Source organism: Pelodiscus sinensis, chromosome 6, assembly GCF_052426305.1.
Source record: "Pelodiscus sinensis isolate ZL-2025 chromosome 6, ASM5242630v1, whole genome shotgun sequence".
Lineage (NCBI taxonomy): Eukaryota > Metazoa > Chordata > Testudines > Trionychidae > Pelodiscus > Pelodiscus sinensis.
In genome coordinates this window covers 72,116,311-72,143,162 of record NC_143057.1, presented here as the reverse complement: position 1 = coordinate 72,143,162, position 26,852 = coordinate 72,116,311, and the positions used below count along the sequence as shown (strand labels likewise).

The 26,852-nt window shown below is 44.5% G+C and overlaps 2 protein-coding genes across 12 annotated transcripts in view; one reads left to right on the top strand and one right to left on the bottom strand.

The window, feature by feature from the left end:
* Window positions 1–26,852, top strand: part of RHOBTB3 (Rho related BTB domain containing 3) — a 139,067-nt gene that overhangs the window by 49,937 nt on the left and 62,278 nt on the right. For 3 of the 11 annotated variants that reach the window (XM_075932113.2, XM_075932112.2, XM_089779318.1), the window contains exon 2: window positions 24,153–24,412. The exons of 3 other annotated variants lie outside the window; for them this stretch is intronic. In XM_075932113.2, coding sequence (XP_075788228.2) covers window positions 24,384–24,412 — 29 coding nt within the window. In that variant the 5' untranslated portion in view covers window positions 24,153–24,383. 5 more of the 11 variants (XM_006118668.5, XM_014571315.4, XM_006118666.5 and 2 more) reach the window with 5 other exon arrangements.
* LOC102460096 (carnitine O-palmitoyltransferase 2, mitochondrial-like) lies at window positions 37–23,289 on the bottom strand. Its single transcript, XM_006118671.5, has 5 exons — window positions 23,108–23,289; window positions 20,510–20,590; window positions 17,936–18,042; window positions 8,539–9,840; window positions 37–423 (listed from the first exon to the last, which is right to left on the bottom strand). Exons 1-5 carry the CDS (start codon window positions 23,287–23,289, stop codon window positions 95–97), a joined length of 2,001 nt encoding a protein of 666 aa, XP_006118733.2. The 3' UTR covers window positions 37–94.

Genomic DNA, 26,852 nt, shown 5'->3' with positions numbered 1-26,852 from the left:
TTATTAGATTTTTGTTGTTATTTTTGCGCCATTATTTTTATGGTTCAGTAATTAGTTTTACAATATTTGCTAATATTTCCAATTACTAATGATATCACGCAAGAGGCCGTCCTTCTAAAACATCTAAAATATCATTTAAACTATACTCAAGGCATGTAAGAAATTCAGGTAGTTCTTTCTTTAAATAGCTAGTTATATTGCATCCTAACCATGTATCAAATATATTATATCCAATTCCAAAACCATCTGGTGCCACTGGCCCAAATCCACCAATAAGAACTGCAGGACTAGGTAACGTACTAGTTGAAAGGATAATATGGTTCAGTTTTTGGTAGGCTGAGTCAAGAAAAAATTCAGGCATAGGATCACCTCTGACCACTGAAAGATGTTTTAATGCAAATAAATGGCGATCAAATCCTTTGCCTAGATAAAACAAAAAGGTGCAAAGAGTGTTAAGAATACAGAAGAGATGTAGGTTATTTATTAAAGCACATTACAGAACTTTCCAAAAGCTAAGAATGGCAGTATACTTCAATACTTACTGTTCCTTCTCTACCTATAATACAAAAGGCACTGTCTTATAAGATTGTCAATTTTTAATGTATTTCCTGCTTGTATGCAAGCCAAGGCACCTAAGTAGAAAATTAGCCAACTTATTAAAAGAAACTGTAATTTTCAGACCAGCTTTTTATGCATTTAATTTGGTATTCTTTTGGCACACACAGTGGGAGTCAGGAGAGGGTAAAGGGAGAATAAAGGCTATATCAGAATAGCTGCCAGTGTACACACTATTTCAGAATAAAAGTTTTGTTATACTGGATGAATTACTTCACTTTGGAAGCACATTGGAATAATTATTCTGAAACAGCTATTTTAGTCAATTTCCCTGCATAGATAAACCTTAAGAAAAGGGGAGGAAGAACAAAAACAGGAAGTGAGATTCCTACTGAAAGTGACCAGGGGAATGACATCAAGTAGACTTACTCCACTTAGAATCCTAAAATCAAAATAAAGAATTCTAAGGATTAAGTGCTGCTCCAATTGCCTATTTTGTCACATTACTACTATTCAATTAAATTGATATTTAAATATTTAAGGTATGCTGGCATGTGTAAGGTATTAGATATAAGTATATAAATCTATTATTTTACTTGAAACCTAAGTAAATATTCACAAGTTCCCCATATTGCTTCTCTATTACTGGGACATTGTAGTGCTCACTTCATAAAGCGAACAAAATGATGGGATGACAAGGATAAGAACAGCCAGCATACCTTAGGTCAGACCAAAAGTCTATCTAGGCCAGTATCCTGTCCTCCAAAAGTGGCCAATGCCAGGTGCCCCAGAGGGAATGAACAGAACAGGTAAACATTAAGTGATCCCTCCGTTGTCACCTACTTCCAGCCTCTGACACACATTTGTACCCATCCCAGCCAATAGCCATTGATGGACCTATTCTCTATGAATTTATCTAATTCTTTTTGGAACCCTGTTAAAGTCCTGGTCTTCACATCATCCTCTGGCAAGGAGTTCCACAGGTTAACTGTGCATTGCATGAAGAAGTACTTCCTTTTGTTTTAAGGCTGCTACCTATTAATTTGAAGCAAAATGCAGGACAATGTAGCACTTTAAAGACTAACAAGATGGTTTATTAGATGATGAGCTTTCGTGGGCCAGACCCACTTCCTCAGATCAAATAGTGGAAGAAAGTAGTCACAACCATATATACCAAAGGATACAATTAAAAAAATGAACAAATATGAAAAGGACAAATCACATTGCAGAACAGAAGGGGGATGCGGGGGGCGGAAGGGGAGGAAGGAAGGTAAGTGTCTGTGAATTGATGATATTAAAGGTAGGGAGAGTGGGATGTTTGTGAGTTAATGGTATTACAGGTGATAATTGGGGAAACTGTCTTGGTAATGGGTGAGATAGTTCAAATTCTTGTTAAGTCCTTGTTGGCAAGTGTCGAATTTAGGACACTCTCTAAATGACTTAGTTCAAATTCTTGTTAAGTCCTTGTTGGCAAGTGTCGAATTTTAACATGAATGACAGTTCAGAGGATTCCCTTTCAAGTGCAGATGTAAAAGGTCTTTGTAGCAGAATGCAGGTGGCTAAGTCATTTAGAGAGTGTCCTAAATTCGACACTTCCCAACAAGGACTTAACAAGAATTTGAACTATCTCACCCATTACCAAGACAGTTTCCCCAATTATCACCTGTAATACCATTAACTCACAAACATCCCACTCTCCCTACCTTTAATATCATCAATTCACAGACACTTACCTTCCTTCCTCCCCCTCCCCCCCCCCGCATCCCCCTTCTGTTCTGCAATGTGATTTGTCCTTTTCATATTTGTTCATTTTTTTAATTGTATCCTTTGGTATATATGGTTGTGACTACTTTCTTCCACTATTTGATCTGAGGAAGTGGGTCTGGCCCACGAAAGCTCATCATCTAATAAACCATCTTGTTAGTCTTTAAAGTGCTACATTGTCCTGCATTTTGCTTCAACTACCCCAGACTAACACGGCTACATTTCTATCACCTATTAATTTAATTTGGTGACCCCTTGTTCTTGTGTTTTAGAGTAACTTTTCCGTATGTACTTTCTCCATACCAGTCATTATTTTATAGATCTCTATCATCTCCCCCCTTAGTCTCCTCTTTTCTAAGGTGAAAAATCCTAGTCTTTCTAATCTCTCCTCATATGGCAGCAGTTCCAGACTCCTCCTCATTTTTTTGCCCTTTTCTGAACATTTTCCCAATGCCAAGATATCTCTGAGATGATCACATTGGCATTCAACATGAGGGCATAACATGGATTTATATAGAGGCAATACAATATTCTCTGTCTTATTCTCTATCCCTTTTTTAATGATTTCTAATATTCTGTTTGCTTTTTTGACTGCTGCTGCACATTTAGTGGCTGCTTTCAGATAACTATCCACAATGATTCCAAGATCTCTCTCTTGAGTGGTAATACTTAATTTAGTCTCATCATTTTATACATAAAATTGGGATTGTTTTCCAATACACACTGCTTTGCATTTATCAACATTAAAATTTGCTATTTTGTTGCCTCATCACCTAGTTTTTTAGATTCTTTTGAAGCTCTTCACAGTCTGCTTTGGACTTACTGTAATTATCTTTAGCAGTTTAGTATCATCTGCAAATTTTGCCACCTTACTGTTTACTCCTTCCTCCAGATCGTTTATAAATATGTTGATTAGCAGGGCTTGCCGAGCCGCAGAGAGCCCCGCTCACCAGCCGCGCTGTCCGGCGTTCTACGCATGCGCAGATTGCCTGAACCCGGCTCTTCCGGGTTGTAATCTACTCGCCACGTGTGTGTAGATTACAGTTTGTTGAGCCCTGTTGATTAGGACTGGCCCAAGTACAGACCCCTGTGGGACACCACTAGTTATCTCACCTCATTCTGAAAACTGACCATTTATCTCTACCTATTGTCTCCTTTTTTTAAAACCAGTTAACTATTAGAGGACTTTCCCTCTTATCCCATGACTGTTTACTTTATTTAAGAGCCTTTGGTGAGGGACTTCAAAGGCATTCTGGAAATCTAATATATCTATTAGATATATATCCACTAGATCCCCCTTGTCCATATGCTTGTTGACCTCTTCAAAGAATTCTAGTAGATTAGTGGGGCATGATTTCCCTTTCCAGAAATCATGTTGACTTTTCCCCAAACAAATTATGTCCATCTATGTGTCTGACAATTTTATTCTTTACAATAGTTTCAATTTATTTGCCCGGTACTGATGTTAGACTTACCAATCTGTAATTGCCAGGATCACCTCTAGAGCCCTTTTTAAAGATTGGCATTACATTAGCAATCTTCCAGTCATTTGGTACAGAATATGATTTTAAAAACAGGTTACAAACAATAGTTAATAGTTCCGCAATTTCACATTTGAGTTATTTCAAAACTTTTGGGTGAATGCCATCTGGTCCTGGTGACTTATTACTGTTTAGTTTATCAATTTGTTCCAAAACTTCCTCCAATGAAACCTCAATCTGGGAAAATTCCTCAGATTTGTCATCTAAAAAGAATGGCACGGGTTTGGGAATCTGGGACCCGCATCTGGTCCCTGAGCCTAAGGTTCCCCACTCCGATCCAGACAAACTGGAGAAATGGTCTGACGTAAATAGGATGAAGTTCAATAAGGACAAATGCAAAGTACTCCACTGAGGAAAGAATAATCAGTGGGAAATGACTACATACACAAGTGAAATACGAATCAATAGTGTGACACTATTGTAAGAAAAAGGCAAGCACCATTTTGGGGTGCATTAACAGGAGTATTTTAAGCAGGACATGAAAAGTAATCCTTCTGCTCTACTCCACAACTGATTAGGCCTCACCTGAAGTTTTGTCACCAGTTCTGGATGCACATTTCAGGAAAGATGTGTACAAATTAGAGGTCTAAAAAGAACCACCAGAATAATGAATGGTCAACAAAACATGGTCTATGAGGGAAGATTGAAAGAACTGGATTTGTTTAGTCTGGACAAGAGAAGATAGAGGGAACATAAAAGCTTTCAATTACTTAAAAGATTGTTATAAGGAGGGGAAAAACTAATCTCCTTACCTTCAGATGAATGGACAAGAAACAAAGGGCTTATATTGCAGCAAGGGTGGGTTAGGTTGTACATTAAGGAAAACTTCCGATCTGTCAGGCTGATTGACTTACCTAGGGCGGTTGTAAAATCTCCATCACTGGAGATTTTTAAGAGCACGTTAAACAAATACCTGGTAGGGATGATCTAGAATGGTGTTTGGCCCTGTCATGTATGCAGGGGATTAGACTTTATGACCTCTTGAGGTTCTTTCCAGGTCTATTAGTCCATGATTCTATGTTCAGTATATACCAGCTGTATTACTCATTATACAGTGTGATGCTTTACTAATATATTCTGTGAAAAGTCCATGATCCAGTGAACTTGCAACTTAAATAAGAGTGAACATGTAATGATGTACTCAGTATACTTTTCATATCCAAATAAGAGATGATTCTGCCTAATGTACCTAATCTTTTATTACACCCAATACTGTTTGATCTTTTTTATGATTATTATTTTTTCCTTTGTTTCTCCTTCCTTTCTATTGGGGGATGTCTACACTACAAAGTTAATTTGAACTAACAGCCGTTAGTTCGAATTAACTTTAATAGGGGCTACACATGTAAACTGCTAGTTCAAATTTAAATCAAACTAGCGGAGCACTTAATTCGAACTAGGTAAACCTCATTCTATGAGGAGTAACGCCTAATTCGAATTAAGTAGTTCAAATTAAGGGCTGTGTAGCCACTTAATTCGAACTAGCTGGAGGTAGCCCTTCCCAGGTTGCCCTGGTGGCCACTCTGGGCCAAACCAGGGAAACTCTTCTGCCCGCCTCCCGGCCCCGGAGCCCTTAAAGGCGCACGGTCTGGCTACAGTGCTTGTGCCAGTTGCAAGCCTGCCAGCACCCAGCCAGCAGACCCTGCACTTGGCACGGCACGAGCCAGCCAGCCCTCCGCCTCTTCCCAGGACCAGGCTGATGGCTCACAGGAGCCTGCCCGGGGCCACAAGAGGCGGGTGCCCGCATGGTCTAGTGCGGAGATTGTGGACCTCATCGAGGTTTGGGGGGAGGCCTCCAATGTCCACGATCTCCACACTAGGCACAGGAAAGCAGCTGTCTAGGGCAGGATAGCTGCCAGCCTGGCCACCAAAGGCCACATGCAAACCCAGGAGCAGGTTTGCATGAAAATCAAGTTGGTCCAGTGAGACCCCCAACCCTGAGCTTAGAAAATAAGAACATAAGAATGGCTGTACTGGGTCAGTTCAAAGGTCCATCTAGCCCAGTAGCCTGTCTGCCGACAGCGGCCAACACCAGGTACCCTGGAGAGGATGGACCGAAGATAATGACCAAGCCATTTGTCTCGTGCCATCCATCTCCAGCCTTCCAGAAACAGAGGCCAGGGACACCATTCCTACCCCCTGGCTCATAGCACTCCATGGACCCAACCTCCATGAATTTATCTAACTTCTCTTTAAACTCTGTTATAGTTCTAGCCTTTACAGCCTCCTGTGGCAAGGAGTTCCAGAGGTTGACTATGCGCTGTGTGAAAAAGAACTTTCTTTTATTAGTTTTAAGTCTGCTACCCATTAATTTAATTTGGTGTCCTCTAGTCCTTCTATTATGGCAACTAATGAAGAACTTTTCTTTATTCACCCTCTCCACATCATTCATGATTTTATATACCTCTATCATATCCCCCGTCAGTCTCCTCTTTTCTAAGCTGAAAAGTCCCAGTCTCTTTAGCCTCTCTTCATATGGGACCTATTCCAAACCCCTAATAATTTCAGTTGCCCTTTTCTGAACCCTTTCCAAGGCCAAAATATCTTTTTTGAGGTGAGGAGACCACATCTGTACACAGTACCGAAGATATGGCGTACCATAGTTTTATATCAGAGGGGTAGCTGTGTTAGTCTGAATCTGCAAAAGCGGCGAGGAGTCCTGTGGCACCTTATAGACTAACTGAAGTGTAGGAGCATAAGCTTTCGTGGGCAAAGACCCATTTCGTCAGATGCATCTGACGAAGTGGGTCTTTGCCCACAAAAGCTTATGCTCCTACACTTCAGTTAGTCTATAAGGTGCCACAGGACTCCTCGCCACTTTTGCAGACATGCATCTGACGAAGTGGGTCTTTGCTCACGAAAGCTTATGCTCCTACACTTCAGTTAGTCTATAAGGTACCACAGGACTCCTCGCCGCTTTTGCAGACTCAGACTAACACGGCTACCTCTCTGATACTTGACACCATGCAAGGCACTGCATTTAGCCGTATGGAGTGGAAATCTATCACATGCGTCTGATGAAGTGGGTCTTTGCCCACGAAAGCTTATGCTTCTACACTTCAGTTAGTCTATAAGGTGCCACAGGACTCACTGCTTTTGCATAGTTTTATACTTCTCCTCCTCCTTCTTCCCCTGGCTTCCCACTTCCAGCTCCCTCATCCCATGTTTCCCCTTCCCCTCTTCCACCCTCACTTTTCCCCTCTCCCACCTCCTTTTCCCAGTCTCCCCAAAGGTTAATCCGCCCCCCCCCCCCAGTTTTGTTAAATAAAGAGTTTCTATTTTTGAACACACGTGTCCTTTATTTTTTACATCAGGAAGGGGAGCTTGGGAGGGGTGAGTGGAAGAAGGTGAGGGAGGACTGGGGCACAAGCCCCCGATGGGGAGGACTGGGGTGGCTCTGTGGGCTCCTCGGGGTGGAAGCTCTCCTGCAGGGCCTCCTGGATCCTGACAGCCCCCCCAATTAACCCCCGCGGATGGCAGCCTGCAGCAAGTGCAGCCGGGCTGATGGCCGAGTGCTGTGATGTGCCGAGTGAGGGCACTCAGGGCACTCCAAGTCAGGACTGCTTTGCTGTCCCTCATCGAATTAGACAAGGAAGCGGGGAACCCTGAGAACTGTCTGTTCGGGGTGAGGTCGGGTCTCTTTAAGCACAGCCCTTGGCTAGCCTGAGGCAGCAGCTCCACACTATAAGTACTAACCTGATGCCCTGCCGGCACTGGTTCCAGCCAGCCTTAACTTCAGTTCAGGGGCCACTCAATGTGGACATGCTATTTCGAATTAGCAAAACGCTAATTCAAATTAGTTTTTAGGTCTAGATGCACTAATTCGAATTAGCTTATTTCAAATTAACTAATTCAAATTAAATTAGTTCGAATTAGTGCTGTAGTGTAGACATACCCTTATATATTTTCCCTAGCCTTCCCCATCTCTTAGGTTCACCTCTTCCTTGTTACTCCACTTCATTGTGTTTATGTGAGCAAAACAGAACTGACAATAATAATAATCTCTGAGTAAATGGAACAAAACAGGAAATCTTAACTGTGACCTGCAAGGCAGATATGGGGGAGGGGGAAACTAGGGTGAAGCCAGTTGTTGACTTCTTTGTGAAATATACAGAAGGCCTAAAAAAAAGTGGGGGTCAAAGATGGATCTAAAAAGAATGAACAGGAGATAGAGGAGAAGATTACTTTTTTTTTTACTTTATAAATGCAGGTATTAGGTATTATTGACCTAAAAGATTTGATAGCAACTAAACTGTCATAAGAGAAAAGTGATTGAATGATGAGTAATTGAAAAGATTTTTAGTCAGGCTTTAAAACCCTTTGTTATTTTAACACATATTGAAATGCAATGCCTAACTGGTAGTTTTGACAAAAGAAGTGCTTTTGTTAATAATGCAACAACCAAAATTGCTTCAATTAATATCTAAAAATATGTCATTTAAGACCTTTGATAAATGTATTAGCAAAAAAGATACTGATGATATTTCTAAGCTAACAATCAAGCAGAACTCATATTTAAACAATGCCATGGTTTCAGACAATCTTTATAAATCATAAGGAAGTGAAAAAGAAATTAGATACATTTTTAAAAAATCCTTTGCAGGTTAAAATGGCTATATAACCTCTACCAAGGACCTCATGTATTTCAACACCTAGACTACACTAGCATGAAACTAACCTAATGCAGCTTCCAGTTGCAAGCGTCTGTGATATTTTGAACATTCATCAATCATATTTCTCAGATCTGATACACTGTGTTTGCTTCGTTCTTCAACAAATACACGTGAACACTGTTTTGTTAGTACAGATGTGGGTCGAATAGTTTCTGTGCGGCCATGTTTAAAAGCAGCAGTGCTACATGCTTCGTAAGAAGACATAATTTTTCCATACTGTCGATAAGCACTCATCTGACATGCAAGTTGAAAAACAGCATCTGGACTTAGCTTTTGTTTCACTAAAAATTCTTTTCCAAACTTTCTGAATTCAAACATTCCCACAGATATTTTCTTATTTGTTTCATCAAATTTCATGCGTGCAGCATTTATAGCAGATAGGATTGAATCATTAAGTCTAAACTCCAGTCTTTCACAGGTGGAAGCACTTAACGCACCAGGACTATGAAGTGGTATAATAGCTGGGTGCCTGGTACTGTTTCTATATACTTCATTGACAAAACGAATGACAGCAACTCCGTCTCCCCAAGAATGTTCAAAATTTATCCCTGCAGTGCCATCGCTAGTGATAATCAGACTAAAGGATTTGTCAAACCAACGATTAAAACCATGTCCATGAAGCAGACAATGTGACAGCTCAGTGTCATCCTTTGGGGAAATATTATCTAAGCAGAGGCAAAAGACTGCACTGTCAATTTTTTGTAAGTTGTCTTCATTGCCTGCTTCGACAAGCTGTTGTCTTACTGCTGCCCAAATATTCCTATCTTCAGTGGTGAGATAACAAAGGGAAAATTCAGGCAAACGATCTGCATCTTGTAAAATATAAATTAACTGAGCCTGGATTTCAGATGGATGCAGAATATTACCAACAGGATCCAAAACATCAAAAACATAAAAATGTCCATTTCGCATCACCAACAGATGTCTTCCCCATTCATTTGTAAACAGTTCATCTTTGTTTAATTTAGGAATTCTGGAACTGTTGAAGAGACGTTTATATTGTGACATATCTAAGGGATATGCATTTACCATATAAGCTCCAAAACAAGATATAGAGGTTGGAAGAAAGCGGATGAAGTTTTTGAAGGGCCTACTCTTGCTCCACTTTGGATCGACATAATAGATATCTGGCCGTAAACACTGTTTTTTTAAGGAGTTAAGAAATTTTATTGATGATACTACCAGATTTGTTGCCCTCAATATCTGACTGTTGTATGCTTCTTTTGGATCAGGATTTAAAGCAACAAAAGGATTGAAGTTTAAAACAACAGGGTCTCTGGCACAGAGATACATATCAAACCAGGGATCTACAAAAAAAGTTAATAAAATCAGTTTTAGCATTTTGATGTACAAATGTTGTTTTATAAAGACATTATTTGTATACGGCATCTCATTATTTTATTGAATTATTTGTTTCAAATTGGTACATAGAAATTTATGAAAGTAATTTAAAAGAACAAAAAGCACTCAAAATATAGATACATATCGAGTTTTTGAAAAGACAACCAATTCTTTTCCATTTTCAAATTCCACTTCAGACCTGAAAAGAACACACATTTCGTTGCAGTGCATAGGGATTAGTTTGGCCCCAGGCATAAAACCCCCAATCAGTTGGCTCTTCCTTACCAAAGTAACAGGTATCTAAGAAATAGCTATGATAGGCAAACACAAGCTGTACATTTCATTTCCTATATAAAATATACTGAATAGCAGTGCTGAAAGTAGAAAGTAAGGACCCAAACATTCTGCTTCCTTCCAAGCAATACCACTAATTTTCTTTTACATAGGGCATGTTAGTAAATTTGTTTTTTACTGCTTCTTTATAATTCATGAAAATTGTTTCAACTAACTTTCTGTCCATTCCACTTAGGAAGGAACAATCATTTTCACACATACAAAATGGGAAATGACTGTCTAAAAAGGAGTACTGTGGATAGAGATCTATGGATCATAGTGAACACAAATTGAATAGGAGTCAACAGCATGATACTGTTGCAAAAAAGTAAACACCATTCTGGGATGTATTAATGGGAGTGTTGTAAAAAAGACACGAAAAGTAAATCTTCCACTCTACTCTGCACTGGGTGGGCCTTAACTGGAGTTTTGCATCCAGGTCTGGGCACAATTTCAGGCAAGATGAGGACAAACTGGAGAAGGTCCAGAGAGGAGCAACAAAAATGATTAAAGATCTAGAAAACATGACCAATGAGGGAAGATTGAAAGGACTAGATTTGTTTACTATGGAAAAGAGAAGACTGAGATGGGAAATAACAGCTTTTAAGTGCCTACAAGGTTGTTGCAAGGAGGAAGAAGGAAAAGTATTCTCCTTAATCACTGATGATAGGACAAGAAGCAATGGACTTAAATTGCAGCAAGGGAGTGTTGAGATTAATCTGAGTGCTGTTATGTGCTGATACGGACAGTGCAATCCAACTTCCATTTTGAATTCTCAGTTCCATTTTACCATCTATGAACTATAGGACTGTTTGAGGCAAAGGAACTGGTATGGACTGGATTTTCCCACCAGAACTGTTGCACCCAGTACTAAAAGGAGCACACGTCACTTACCATCATTTGCCCATGGCACTAAACATCTGCACTCAGCACTAACTGTTTGCACTCTGTACCATCTAATGTGTACACGGCACAAACCTCCTTTTCCCACCAAGGACTTTGTAAAAGGAGGTCTTGCCCTAAGGTTTGGGTTGCTTCTTCCTCAGTTCTTGAGTTCCCCTGTTCCTCGGTTGCTGCTTCGTCGGACTCAAGGGTGGTGAGAGTCTCAGGCCTCTGTGACATCTTTCAGCGTAGACTGTAGCGAAGGTTCAGCTACTGCGTGTGGGAGTGTCAACTAGGGTATGTCTACACTACCCTCCTCGTTCGAACTAGGAGGGTAATGTAGGCATACCGCACTTGCAAATGAAGCCCGGGATTTGAATTTCCCGGGCTTCATTTGCATAAGCGGGGAGCCGCCATTTTTAAATCCTCGCTGGTTCGAACTCCGTGTAGCGCGGGGCTCGAACTAGGTAGTTCGGAGGTGTACCGGTAGTTCGGAATAGGAATCCTAGTCCGAACTACCTAGTTCGAGCCCCGTGTAGCCACGCTACACGGGGTTCGAACCAGCGGGGATTTAAAAATGGCGGCTCCCCGCTTATGCAAATGAAGCTCGGGAAATTCAAATCCCGGGCTTCATTTGCAAGTGCGGTATGCCTACATTACCCCGCTAGTTCAAGCTAGCGGGGTAGTGTAGACATACCCCTAGAGACTAAGGGTCCTCACTATCATAGCTGGATAACACCTCAGCTGTCTGGGTTTCTGAGTTGTGGTGAATGCCCAAGCATCAGTGAAACTAAAAATGAGAGGAGCTATTGTGGACATTTTGCACTGCTGCGGCGAAGGCCCAGGCCTTTCCAGAAATGTTCTAATACCATCTAGAATCCTCGAGGGACCACTCGGTGCTCCTCCCCAACAGCTATCAGTAGTCCTAGGGTTGACGGTCCCGAGCAACTTACCTGAATCCTGTCCGGTTACTCCATTGTACCACCTACCAATTGTAAATGTGTTTACCTTTTGGGTTTTTTTTACTATCTTCTATTTCTTCGTGGGTGTGGGTTGGCTTTGTGACACAAAGTGTCAGGGGTTGTTATTTATGTCGTTAACTGCTGTGTCTATTCAAATTTATAATATGAGTTTAAATTTATTCTGGACTCTGTCTGTGTCAGTCTTACTGATGATTAGATATGGGAGTGCCAGGCTGAACCTCACTTCTGTGTAGAAGCAAAATGCAGGACAATGTAGCACTTTAAAGACTAACAAGATGGTTTATTAGATGATGAGCTTTCATGGGCCAGACCCACTTCCTCGGATCAAATAGTGGAAGAAAATAGTCACAACCATATATACCAAAGGATACAATTAAAAAAAATGAACACATATTTAATTGTATCCTTTGGTATATATGGTTGTGACTATTTTCTTCCACTATTTGATCTGAGGAAGTGGGTCTGGCCCACGAAAGCTCATCATCTAATAAACCATCTTGTTAGTCTTTAAAGTGCTACATTGTCCTGCATTTTGCTTCAGCTACCCCAGACTAACACAGCTACATTTCTATCACTATTCTGTGTAGAGACACTCAAAATCATAGTCAGCCCATGGTATCAAGTTGCTTACCTGGGTCTCTGGGGTAACAGGTGGTTTAGTCTGGACATGAGGGGAAACTTCCTAATTGTCAGAGTGGTTAAGCACTGGAATAAATTGCCTAAGAAGGTTATGGAATCTTCAAAATTGGAGATTTTTAAGAGCAAGTTAGACGATCCTGGTGGGGATTGTCTAGGTGATGCTTGATCCTGTCATTAGTGCAGGGGAGTGGACTTGATGACAGCTGGGGGGAGAGGTATTAGCCCCAGTGGGAATAAGAGATGTGGGTGTGAAAGGGACAGATTCAAAAACTGCTGCTTATAACTGGTAGCCCAATACACACTGCCTGTTGTACAGTCTATTACAAAAGTCACATTCCAATGGCACACTTGAACAGGGGGAGCGTGAAAAGTTTCTTTCTCCCACTCTATAGAGTTTACGGCAGTGGTCTCCAACCTTTTTACACCCAAGATCACTTTTTAAAGGATAGAACAAGCCAAAATCTACCGCCCCTTCCTCTCTATTCTCCTCCTCTCCATCACTTGCTATCCTCAACCCTTATACTGCTGCTTTTTCCCCCAATTCTTCTGTAGGACATTCTTCTGACATTTGGCCTGTCTAGACCAGACCAAATGTCAGAAAAACCCCTTCTTTTGGAAGCCCCCTTATTCCTCTTGGAAAGAGGAAAATAGGTGTTACCAAAAGAGCACGTTTGCTCTTCCACTAAAAAAAGAGGAGGAACAAATGAATCTCTGGATACAGAAGAGTTTTTCTGGGATATCTCCAGAATCCTGAAAAACTCCTGCATTCTAGCCTTACCCTAGCTGGGTTGAGGCAGGATGTGTAGGCTCTGAGGTGGGAATGAGGGATTTGGGTGTGGGAAGGGTTGAGAGATGCAAGCTCTGGGAGGTTTACCTGGGTGGTCGACAAATACCTTTGATGTCGACACCCGCGCATCCAGACTATCGCGCTGAGCTGACAAACAACTGATCAGCTGTTTGTTGGCTCAGCGCGGCAGCCATGTAAATTTAAATGAAGCGGCAATTATTTAAATCGCCGCTTCATTTTCCTATGTCTGGTAGCCTAATCTACATGCCTCTGGCGACAGAGGCATGTAGTCTAGACGTACCCTAAAAGAGTATCATAAGGAGGAGGAAGAAAAATTGTTCTGCTTGGCCTCTGAAGTTAGGATGAGAAGCAATGGACTTAAATTGCAGATATTTAAGAGCAGGTTAGACTGACACCTATTTGGGATGAGCTAGGGCAACTCAACTTTGGAAGCCCCAGGGACCACACTGATACTTACAGAACATGCTGAGGGCCTCAACTTAAGTGTGGTTGCACATGCAATCAAATATATACAAATAGCTTCTCTCACACTGACAAGCATGAATACAAAGATTAAGGCAAGACTATACCACACAGGCCCCATTTAAGTCAGTTCTGCTGATATTAATAAAATGCAATATTTACCCGATTTCTATCCATGTGACAGCACTTTTCATGAGCAATAACAGTCCAAGAATTTAACTACTAAAACACATATCAACAGAAGATCGTTACACTGACTACTTTTTTGTTTTGGCTCCCACTCGCCAGCCACGTTTTGATCCTCACATAAACCCAAATTGCACCGTGGGGCACAAACAAACTGGCCGTGGGCAGCATACCACGTTATTAATAAATATTTTATAACCCTTTACCTTTTCTCTCTGCTGCCATGTCTCCTCTCCTTGCTCCATCATCTCCCCTGGTGCCTGCTGCCCCCCATTCCTCTGCTGTCCTGACTCCTGCCCTTCTCACTGCCCTCAGCCCTCCTGCAACCTGCCCCCCTCCTCCAGCCCTTCTCTGCTCCCTGTGCCCACTCCTCCAGTAGCCCCACTCTGATCATGTGAGCTACTCCTCTTCTAACACCTCCCTCTACACACCTGCCCTGCCTCTCTCCTCTGGTGCTGGTCCCTCCCCTGGAGGTGTCTGCCCTTCTGCTTCACGCCCAGAATCCCCTGGAACCAGCACCTGCACCTTCCCTTAGCCCTGCACCCTCCTCGTGCCTCCTCTTTACCCTTTTTTTCCCTGTTGCCCATCCCATCACCACTCTCTGCCCCCGTTCTCCTCACCCTGTCCCCCCTCCCACTGACACCTCCCCTCCTGCCCTTTTCGTCATTGTCTGTACTTGGCCCCCTGGGATTTGTCTCTCCTCCACCCTGTCTCTTGGTACCCTCCCCTTTCTTCCCCCTCCCCTCCGCACAAGCTTCTTCCTCTCCCCCTCCCTCCCCTCCATACAAGCCCCTTCCTCTCCCACCCTGTCCAAGCCCCTCCCCTACCTTCTGCCTTTTGTGGGGCCAGACTGTGAACCCCATGCGCCGTGGCAGCGGCGGAGGCATGGCACTTTTCAGTTTTAAAATCCACACCCACCTGCAAACAGCACGCACGACAGCAGCTGCCGGTAGCATGCACAGCGCAAGTAAGTGGGAGCCGAGCCGAGGGAGTCGACTACCAGGTTCAGGGCCCCCTTAGGTGTGGGGCCCGATTCGGCCAAATCAGCTTAAGGCCGGCCCTGCACAGGGTACACTCTAGCATGCGAAAGCACTACAGAACAATGGTTAACGGAGTAAAAGGCTCCTTGGAATGCTAACATCCCTTCAGGTCTGCAGGGAGTCCCATTCTGGTTACCTCGCACGCCGCCGCAGTGGACATGGCTCCAACACGGGGGGAATCCCGGTCAACCCTCGAGGTTGGGGGCCTGGCTGAGACTCAGCTAGGGGTGGGACCTTCTACACTAATTATACTACAGTTGTTTACCGTATGTGTGTGTACCTGGCTCAATGCCTTTCTTATCACTCTTATGGGCTGAGACCGAGGTCAAACTTATTTACTGCTCAGCAGTTTCCCAGCTGAAGGCATGGGTTAATGCTGATAAAGCCTAAAGCTGCTGTTCAGGTTTGCAGCATCCCACTCCATGATAAAGTGGGTACAGCGGCTAGACCTGCTAAGCTGCAGGATCCACATATAACTTTTATGTGACATTGGGAAGAAACAAACTCCCCCCAGCACCGTCTCTGTGGTGCCACCTACCCCCCCACAACAGTGCTGCTACCTCTATCAGAGACAGCAGCCGAGGGCGGGGGGGGGAGGGAATCCTGGGGGTACAGGAGACAAGAAGAGGCTGCTCTGGCAGAAGCCCCCATTTGCAGCTAGCCTCAGGGCTGGCCATGGACAGGGGCTGCTGGACTGGGCATGAGCTGGGACTGAGCAAACCTGGCTCAGTCCCAGCTCATGCCGGCCAGGGACCACTGGCCGGGCGGCTCTTACTACATTTAAAATGCAGAGCCTCAGTGGTCCTGACTATGTCCCAGCTTGTGGTGATCTGGGACCTACTCCCTCTGCGGCTATGCAGTTTAAATGTAGTAGGAGCTAGGCTGCTGGCATGCCTAGCTCCTACTATATTTAAACTGCAAACCTGCAGCAGGGGTAGCTCCTGGACCTGCACAAGCCAATTCAGAGCACCTTCCTTATTGACAAATTGTATCGACTACACAATTAGTCAGTTACTCGCCTCTTAACATCCTTATCCTGAACAGTGATGTTACACAAGATTTTAACCCAAATTGCATTTCTTCCTAACACAATTTCAGAAATTGAAATGGATGATAAAATTTAGGACTCTGCCATAGAGAAGCGACTGAAGATATAATATCCCTGACATTTCAAAAGTAAACAAGCAACAGTACTCCCAACAAACCTATTATTCGGGGAAAACATCTGAAGTAAGGATGTTAAATATCAATTAATTTACTAGTCGAGTAGCCATGGTGTTTCAAAGCCATGTGCGGCGCTGCCGCTTTGAAGTATCCCTTCTCCTCACACTTTGCTGCCTCTATCTGATAGAGGCAGCAAGGGGGCAGGGGATATGACTAGTCGACTCTCCTTAACACCCTTTATCTATTACTGGAAGACTTAACCAGTGTTGCCCGGGTCCTTCAGGGCTGGGAGGTGACAGGGTGGGAGGTGCAGAAGTCAGAGTGGGAGGAGTGAGGAAGAGCTAAGGGCAGGGCATCCCATTTGGCGCGTTTTCTCTCCCCCTGCAGGCCCTCTGTCTGGCAGGGGCAGTTTCTCCCCACAGTGAGTGAGTGAGTTTGTTTATTCAAAAACTCCTTCTAAATGGTAAGAGCTAAATTTGGTATGCAGCCTCCTCTTATCATAACTTAAAGCAAGTTAGGGATTTGGTTGTGCCAGGACTATGGCATGTACCTGGAATGTGCCTGTTTCTTATAACATGGAAAGGGAGGGTTCTCTTCACAGGTACAGTTATATTATATAATGACAGAGGGGTATAGGAAGGGGCAAGAGATGGGGACCGGGACAGCTATAACCCCACTGGGCTAATAGGGGATAGGAGTGGAAAAAGGGACAGATATCTACCATATATTTGAGAGTGTTTGTCTGTATCTGTTTCTGTGTCCCTCAGCCAGGGGACATGCACCCATTCCCCAGCTGTGTCCACTGTAGTTGTAGCAACCATGGACAGGAGATTCTCACCTGGCCCCAAGATGCTGCAGTGAGAGAGGGCTGGGGTAGTCCTTTCTCCGTGAGTCAGCCTGCATGATGAACCTCTCATCTCCAGCCCACCCGAGCCTCCCACCTCCCAGGCACCCTTCAGGAAGGGCATTGGGAGGACTGAAGCTCATCCTCTAATTCATTCATGGCTGGTTATTCCCCTTTTGGGACAGTGCACAATTTGCTGCATTTCTAAATCGAGCTGGGGAGCACAGGGGGCAGATGTACCTGAAGCTGCCCCAGCCGGGAGACACATACCCCTCACCTGACTGTGCCCACTGCAGCGGCCACGGAGAGGCACTTCTCACCTGGCCCAAGCTGCTGTGGTGAGAGAGGCTAAAGCGTGATTATGGGTGATGGGAGGGAATTACTGTTACCACTTCTCCTAGTGCCTGGGAGAATAAATGCCTAACATCAGAAGATGAAGGCAAAATCTAGGAAATACCAAATTCAATCTGAAATGTTTTAAATTAACAAGACAAAGTTGAGATTTTGTTTCTAAAGCCAAATCAAAACTGAGTCAGAAGGAACAATCTGTAAGACTCACACTTGACATTAGTTGATTTCAATGGACATGCACAGCAATTACCATGCAGATCCAGCAGAAAAAGTAACCCAAGGACTTTAACAGTACTAATTGAGGCATAGGATTCTAATAGACATCTGAATGTTAGAAGTTTAAAAATAATAATAAACTAGAACACAAACCTGATATATAACTCGTATGCTTGTTCTTTTTATCTGATTCAACGAGGGTTCGATGTAACTTCCTGCCCACTCCTTTTTCAAACTCCTTGGCAATTCTTTCAGTATTTCTATAGTATTGAAAAAACTTTATTAAAAATCCTTTAGCAGTAACTTTTATAGTATTTAATTCAAGTACTTTTTGCATAGTAACAACATTTAGTACAACTTTATTGTGTAGCTCATTATGTAATGAGCTAGGAAATGCTTTAGGATAGGAACAGTTCTTTTGTATAGGTTTGTACTGTACCAACTTACCATTATGGCCCAGATCCTTACTGTTGGGGTACTGAGGTACTACCACAATACAAGTAATTATTGCTCTATTTCAGTGCCAACACAGTAATTACACTGAGGACTAATGTTGACTCCTTTTAATGTACTGATTAGGGCACCTAATTCCACTGGTCCATGAACCACAATTTTAACTGGCTGATCCAATTAGGTAAAATATAGTCCCTCCTGCAAGTAATTCCATATAAGCAGATCACTGCACTCCAACAGAGCTCCGCTGAAGTGAATAGGGCTGTATGTTTGTATTTAAGGATCCACACAGAAAAAGGAGAATTGTTCCTCTGTCCACTAATGACTGGAAAAAGTACTAAATACTTGCTGAAGAAATGACTTTTGATTAAGTTGTATTTTCAAAAGGATCTTCTGCTAATGTATTTTATAAAGGAATTAGAACATAAAAAAAGAAAACATTTCTGCCTTTATAATGTGGGTTTCACCCATGAAAGCTTATATCCTGATTAATCTATTATAGTCTCTAAGATTGTTTTTTGCAGACACAGGCTAAAACTACCCCCTGAGACATTTATAATGTAAATAAGCTTCTCTTCTTTCTGAACTAAAGCTAGTGATAGGAAGAGTTATCTAATTTTCTATTAAGAATTTTGGCATATTTTGTGTTCTTGCCTTGTTTGTGTAATGAATAGGAATGTTAAAATTAGATTAATCAATTAACTGAATAGTCAATGGAATTTCCATTGACTATTTGATTAGTCAATAAGGGCACTTCTGCTTTGAAATGAAGCAAGAGCCCACCCAGCTGTTGCTTCATTCAAAGGCGGAAGTGCAGCGGAGCGACTGAAATGTTGCATGGAGCCTGGGGCCAGCGGGGAACTTAGAGTTGCTGGCCCCAAGTTCCATGTGGTGCTTCTGCTTTGAAACGCCAGGAGGAGACCGGGGCCAGCGGGGTACCCTGAGTCTCCCGCTGGCCCAGGCTCCATGCAGCACTTCTGCTTTGAAATGTACAAGAGCCCCAGTGGGGACTCTTGTGCATTTCAAAGATTGAAACGCTATGTGGAGCCCAGGGCCAGCAGGAGTCCCCTGCTAACCCCGGGCTCCATGCAGTGCTTCTGCTTTTAAATGTACAAGAGTCCCAGTACGGACACTTGTACATTTCAAAGGTGGAATGCTGCTGCTGCTGCGCCCTTGCCCCCTCCCATGAAGCTGGGGGGAAATGGCTTTTAAGCCGGCTCCCCCCAGCACTCCTCCTTTTCCCCCTCCCTTGCTGCCTCTTTCTGATAGAGGTAGAAAGGGGTGGGGGGAGCAACTAGTTGACTAGTCAATTAGTCACTTACATCCCTAGTAGTGAACTGATTCAAAAATGTCATGCTAATCCTGCAAGATGTTCCTGATTTCAACCTCTACATGAACTGCACAACTTGCAGGATGATAACCTAACTTGAAAGCAGAAGAGCAGACAGACAACTAGTCCCATCCCACTGTATCTCCTGACAGGCACAAATTTCAAGAGCAATATTGTGATGTCCCTACCTACTTGATTCACAAATCACAGCACAAAAGATGTGGTCCTTGAATGACCTACTTACAGGATAATTTCTACAAAGCAAGGAGACAGGAAAACCCTTGCAGAGCTTGACCATTCTGTAATAGGTTAAAAAATAGATTAAGAACTCTTTCTTAAAAAAAAAACACCCTAAAAAAACAATGAATGGTCCTGTGGCACCTTAGAAACTAACCAAAATACACAGATAGTATCATGAGTTTTTGTGGGCACAACCCACTAAAAACAATTTTAGTTACAGACTAACATTGCTACCCCTCTGAGACTTCTCTTCAGACTGTTAGGCTTCCATGAAAAGATGCTAATCTTAAAGACATTTACAATTGTCAAGACAAAATTCACTCTTAGTTATAGTTGTGACACTTCAAAAGACTGATGGCAAACTAGATATATGAAACCCTATTAATGGCCTTTATCTAGAAAAAAAAAGGCTGGCATATAGAATACTTTTTACTTGAAAAGTGAGCAAATCTTCTGATCTGTAGTCATTCAGAGTCAATAAATACGTAATCACAAAATGCTTTTTTTAAACAAAGTAACTTTTTACTGTAAAAGCAAACTTCAAAGAATAAAAAACACTAAGCATTCTAGTGAAATGTTGTGAAAATAATAGTAACGGTATGCTTGGAACCTGCATACCAAGTTTAAAGATGAGTGTGAATTCTACCAGCCAATTTACAATCTGGTCTTCATTTAAATGCTCCTACTGCATGTCATTTTTGTACCTGTACTGATCATCATCCAGTAGAGGTTTCTGAGCAGCCAAATATCTCCTGATAGTATCTTCCAATTTTGGAACAGGTAATCTAAAAGTGCAGAATTTTTATAAAAAACTATTAAATATACACAAAATATATGTTACAAATAGTAGAAAAGCAATGAGCACATTAAAATCAATAAAAATGTGTGGCAGTGCACCCATGAAATATGATTTGTGAGTAATAAAAACCTCGACTGGGAGGAAATACTGTTCTGACAGCAAACATGGGGGAATCCTGGCATTAGTGGAGTTGGAAAAAGAGAAGTAAAATAATGGAGACAGAAACTGAAAGGAGGGTGGAAATATCCAAGAGCTGGATTTATGTATTACACACATAATTTTTTTAAATGATGAAGCTATAATCCTAAACAATTCTGTAACTACAAAAAGTATTTGAGATTTTCGCCGATGGCCAATTATTTAGTAAGTTTTTGTTCTTTTTGTACTGTATCTAGCATGATGAGTTTCCTAGTCCATGATTAGGGCTCCTTGATTCTACAGTAATACAAACAATAGGGGTATGTCTAGATTACATGTCTCTGTCGACGGAGCCATGTAAACTAGTTTACCCGGCATAGGCAAAGAAGCGGGGATTTAAATAATCCCCACTTCATTAAAATAAAACATGGCCGCTGTGCTGTGCGGACGATCAGCTGATCCAGCACAGTGCAGCGGTCTAGATGCAAATCTGTCAGCTGGGGAAACCTTTGCAGACTGATCCCTTATGCCTTGTGAAACGGGGTTTACAGGATCGTTCAGCAAAGGCTTCCCCAGATGACAGATCCACATCTAGACTGCCGCGCTGTGCCGGATCAGCTGATCATTGGCACAGTGTGGCAGCCATGTTTATTTTAATGAAGCGGGGATTGTTTAAATCCCCGCTTCTTTGCCTATGCCGGGTAAACTAGTTTACATGGCTCCGTCGACGGAGCCATGTAGTCTAGACGTACCCTAGCATCACTGTAACTCCAATCAAACACAATTTTATAAAAAGCAAGAATTAAGTTTTAAACTGAAAACCTATCCTTGTTCCTGAGGAGAACACCACATCTTATGAACGGTTGCCCAATCCCAGTTTCATTTAGGTAACCATTACATAGTTGATTTTTTACTTATCTGGTAGAATCTCCAATGTCTAAACTATGTTTTTACTTTATTTCATGACTAGTGCTTGTGATTAGGCAATTACATTTTGCAGTAATGAGACCCTGAAACTTCGTACACTACTGAGCAAGTCCTATTATGGTTTGTGGAGAGGCCAGAGTTTTTCTGCAAACACAATGGCTATGTCTACCCTGGTGCGATCTTGCGCCAGAGCTATGCAAACGAGGCTAAGCATGGAATATCGCTGAGCCTCATTTGCATATCTAATGAGCTGCCATTTTGTGAAAGAGGCTCTTGTGCAAGAACGAGCTACACTGCCCCTTCTTGAGCAAGAAAAACCCTCTTGCGCAATACCGTTATGCCTGAAAAAATCAGTGTAACAGCATTGCGCAAGAGGGTTTTTCTTGCGCAAGAAGGGGCAGTGTAGACAGCTTCTTCTTGCACAAGAGCCTCGTCCACAAAATGGCGGCTCATAAGATATGCAAATCAGGCTCGGCAATATTCCACACTTAGCCTCATTTGCATAGCTCTGCAGTGTAGACATAGCCAATATGCAATGGAGCTTACGGCATTCCACTCTGCAGATGCTGTTAAGTCAGGGGCTCCAAAGAATTTAACCAGAGAATTGTAACAGGTTAAGGATGGTTATTATCTGCAAAACCAGATTAAAGTAGTTCAGGACTCTTAAAATACGCCCTGCACAGGATGCCTTTTTACCCAGCCTCAGCATGGTAGAAATGTCACCTGCACCATGGTATTATCCCTGCTTGTGGGTGGGGGGGGGATCTGGTAGTGCAGCCACCTAAACATGAGATTGGTAGGTGGACTGACAGATGGCCCATTGTTCCAGTTGGGCAGGCTGGGACTCCCACCAGTGTTCCCTGTAAGGTGTGTACTTGTGCAGTTGCTCTGGTGAGATTCAATCGCCCTCCAGCTGATCACTAGTCAGCAGCAGATTTAGGGCAGGGTGAGCGGGGCAGCTGCCCCGCGCTTCCTGAGGCCCCACGCATGCACCATGTCAAAGGGGGGGTGTGTGCAAAATTTCACTGCTCTGGGCCCTGCAGCACTCTCAGCCGCCCCTGACTAGAGTTCCCATTGCTAGGTTTTGTGGAGCACATTCACATGTACCTTGGTGCACCTAAAAATCTAATTCGCACATAGATGGAAAAATCTGCACAAGGATGGAAAAGATTAGAGGGGACACTGACTCCCATTGACCTGCTTGGGGACCCTCTGAAACCTGCCCTGGCCCGTGGCCGAGCACCAGGGCTCTACAGGAGGGTGAAGGGGCGGGGTGTGTGAGAGCTGTGTGGGGAGGCCCGGCTATCGGAGCTGGGGCAGGAAATCTTCAGGCTGGGTGCCGGGAGAAGCCGCCGAGTGTGCCCGAGAGTTGCAGCAGCCTCTCCCTCCGTTTCGGCTGGCCGCGGTCCGGGCTCCCCGCCGTGCCCCGGGGCAGCACCTGGGCAGGCTGTTCTGGAAGTGCATGGTGGGGATCGTGCTCCTGTGCACGAAGAGATGGTCCGTATCCAGCTCCGAGATGATGCCCTCGGTCAGCCCCACGGTCCGCCAGTACCCGCGGCGCCCAACGGGCCACAGCCGCCTCAGCAGGACGCCACCGCACGCGGGCCAGGGACGGATCATGTTTCGCTGCAGCCCCAACGGCAACAACCCCCAAGCGACCGCTCGTGCCAGGCTAGCAGCGAAAGGAGGCGGTTGAACTAGTAAGCGGCGCGCCTGCGCGAAATAGGCACCCTAGTGCGCCTGCGCGGCGGTGGCCAGTAACCTGAACAGCCAGAACAAAGGGAGGGAAAGCGCGCGACGCGGGTCGGGGAAAGCCCTAGAAGGGAGCGTGGTGTCCGCGCGCGAGGAGGGGCAGGGCTTGCGTGGGACCGGCCCTGGGCGCTTTCTTCGGCAGAACGGGAGCCGAGCGGGACGGCCCGGCCCGGCCCTCTGCGGCCACTGCCTCGCAGCGGTGCGTTGGGACCACGCAGGTACAGCGGGGGGCGCGGGAGAGCTGCAGCCGGGTGCCTGGGCTCTGCTCGCTCAGCCGCCGGGCTTGGGGCGCCTCTCGCAGGGGCGGGCGAATTTAGAGGCTTCAAGGCTCCGCCCGGATTTAATGTTGGCCGCTTCGCGTCGCTTTGGCGAAGCCCCTGTGGCTGCTTCGCCGCGCTTGCCCCCGAAGCTTCGGGCAAAGGCTTCTGGTTCCTTGTGTGCGCTCTGGCTGCTGAACCCCTGGCTGCAGGCTGTTAGGTGGGGTGAACGGGCCATCGCCCAAGAGGCCGCCTCGTGTTTTCAGCGTGTCCCGGCTTCCCGCTCAGAGCTGTGTCCTTCCCTAGGCTGCGAGGACCCCTGGCCCCTTGAATTTGGGTACTGCCTTGTGAGGAGTTTCTGACTCTGGTACTGCTGTTGTTCTGGCGTTTAATAGGCTATTATTTTGTTAGGTTGAAGTAGGGCTGTTTTCACCTCGCACTAAATCTCTGTGTGTTTTTTGTTGTTTAATAAAGGTGGGAGACACACCTGACCTGAGCTACTATGTTTGGCTTTGCATTTGTGGGATTTCATTGACCTGCATGGAGATGATTCCTGGTTTACAGCGCTCATGATGCTATTTCAGTTCTCCAGCCATTGTGTTGAAAATATTGATTTGCAGTTGGGGACATTTATGTCAGTACTGACTGAAGTGAGGAAAGGCTGCCACTTGTTATGACACATTTTACGACTGAAGAACATTCCTGATGGCAAACTCCATAAAACCAAGCCTGATGTAAGCTTTTATTTTGTTTCATTAAGAAAAAAGAACCGTGTTTAATAATAAACTATAAATGTGTAATCTGAAATTCTTTCTCCTAGCATTAAATGTTTAGGAGAATCTTAACCTGTCTTGCTATTTCATTCCTTGTGCATCCACAACTCCCATTGACTTCAGAGGAAGCTCTGTGTTCATAAAGAATTCGGAATCAGATAAGTAGGTGAACTGTCAGGACTTCTGAATTCCTTTTGAATCAAACGCTAACCAAGTGCACCAATCTCTATCTTCCTGCAATACATGAAGTTTAAAATCTGAAAAACCAAAGGTAACATCAGCACCTCCAGGAAAATGAATTCTTCATGGATGGTTCAGCAGCACTTTTCCTTTTATCCATCAAAACAAAATATTTTCCCCATATCAGCAATCAAGAATGTCCATCCCTGTTAATCTTTTTGTTTGACAGATTTCCAGTGAATACAGCAGAAGAAATAATTTTTGGAAAAATTATGATCTATTTAAATATTAGTAGTATCAGGTGTCATTGTTTCCTTCCAAAAACCGTCCCAGTGGTCTACAATTTTGCTTTCCTTGGACAGCTGTAAACAAGTGTCTGCTGGTTGCAGTGTTCCTTGTTTTTTGCCATACTCAAGTTCTCTAGCTGCAAAACACAGTTAAATAATTTGATTTATTGTTTTGGTCCTGTTACTAGACTGAATACAGGCAGTCCCCGGGTTACGTCAGTCCGACTTAAGTCGGACCCCTAATTACAAACAGGGGGGGGGGCGCAGCTAGTGCAGGGTGCCTCCCCCACTGTCGCCGCCTCCGGCGGCGCGGGAGGCGCTTCCCCCCCAGCAGACCAGGGAGATGCGGAGCGGCTTTTCTTGCCGCAGAGGACATGGGTGGCGGGACCGCTGATACGTGCCGCGGTCCTGCCGCCCGCATCCTCTGTGTCTCCCTGGTCTGCTTAGGGGGGGGGGGGGGCAGAGCTGCTCTGCCCCGGGCTTCCTGTAGTCAGCCGCTGATCAGTTTCAGCAGCGGCTGACTTGGGGACACCTGGGGCAGAGCAGCTGGGGTGCTGCCGGGTTGGCTCCTGCAGCGCCCCAGCTGCTCTGTCCCAGGTGTCCAGATTCAGCCGCTGTTGAAGCTGTTGAAACTGATCAGCGGCTGATTCCAGGAAGCCCGGGGCAGAGCAGCTCTGCCTCGGGCTTCTTGTAGTCAGCCGCTGGTCAGTTTCAGCAGCAGATGACTTGGGAACGCCTGGGGCAGAGCAGCTGGGGTGCTGCCGGGTTGGTCCAGTAGCGCCGAGGAGCGGCGCTGTGGGACCAACCCAGCAGCAGCCCAGCTGCTCTGCCCCAGGCGTGTCCGATTCAGCTGCTATTGGTCAGTTCCGGCTTACATACAAATTCAACTTAAGAACAAACCTACGGTCCCTATCTTGTACGTAACCCGGGGACTGCCTGTATCTTGATATACCTGTGTGAGGTAGAGATAGCTAATGCCTTTTTCAGTGAAAGGCAATGGTTAGGATTAAGTAAGGATGTTAAGTAACGGTTAATTGACTAGTCGAGTAGTTGATGGAATGTCCATCGACTAGTTGTTAGGCACTTCCACATTCCTCCTTTGAAATGTACAAGAGCCCCATTAGGGGTTTTCAAAGGAGGAATATGGAATTCCGTATGCTGCCCGGGGCCAGTGGGAAGTCCCACTGACTGGCGGCGTGCCAGCTTTGAAATGCACAAGAGTCCCCAGCAGGGGCACTTATGCATTTCAAAAGCAGCAGTGGAGCATGGAGCCCGTGGTTAGCGGGGGACTCAGTCCCCCACTGACCTCGAGCTCCATGCTGCGCTGATGATTTGAAATGCCATGCAGAGCTGGGGTCAGCGTGGCATTTCAACGGAACCTAGGATCAGCTGGGAACTCTCCACCTGACTGAGTCCAGTGCAGCATTTCCTCAGAACCCAGGGTCCCCAGCTGATCCCACGTTCTGCAGAAATCCTGCACTTGGTGTTTGAAAGGGACAGTACCACACAGCTGGGCTGGAGATCAGCTGCGTGCCTGCCCCTTGGAAACTCCGAGGCAGCGTTCAAAGCAGCAGCGTTACACAGCCAAACCTGGGATCAGCTGAAATGCTGCGTGAAGCTCAGGATCAGCTGGAGACTCGCCAGCTGATCCCAGGTTCTGCAGAAAGGCCACACTGGACCCTAGGATCAGCTGGGCAGTCCCCAGCTGACTGCGGGCTCTACGTATGGCAGTGCCACACAGCTGAGCCGGGAATCAGCTGTGCGGCAGTGCTATATAATACACAATCTCAGTTTTGCTGAAGAAATTGGGTTCTGGATTTGATTAGACAGTTTCCATGATACTTAAATAGCTATTTTAAAAACTAAACATAAAACTTTTCTTCATGTGTTAAACTGGTCACACAGTAGTCCATGGATGGGGAACCTCATGCCCA

Excerpts from the sequence above, each read along its gene's own strand:
- LOC102460096 (XM_006118671.5), bottom strand. The coding sequence starts at position 23,289 with ATGATCCGTCCCTGGCCCGCGTGCGGTGGCGTCCTGCTGAGGCGGCTG. Across the intron at positions 20,591-23,107 it reads TTCCAGAACAGCCTGCCCAG|ATTACCTGTTCCAAAATTGG; the intron begins GTGCTGCCCCGG and ends CTGCACTTTTAG. Across the intron at positions 18,043-20,509 it reads CTGGATGATGATCAGTACAG|AAATACTGAAAGAATTGCCA; the intron begins GTACAAAAATGA and ends TCAATACTATAG.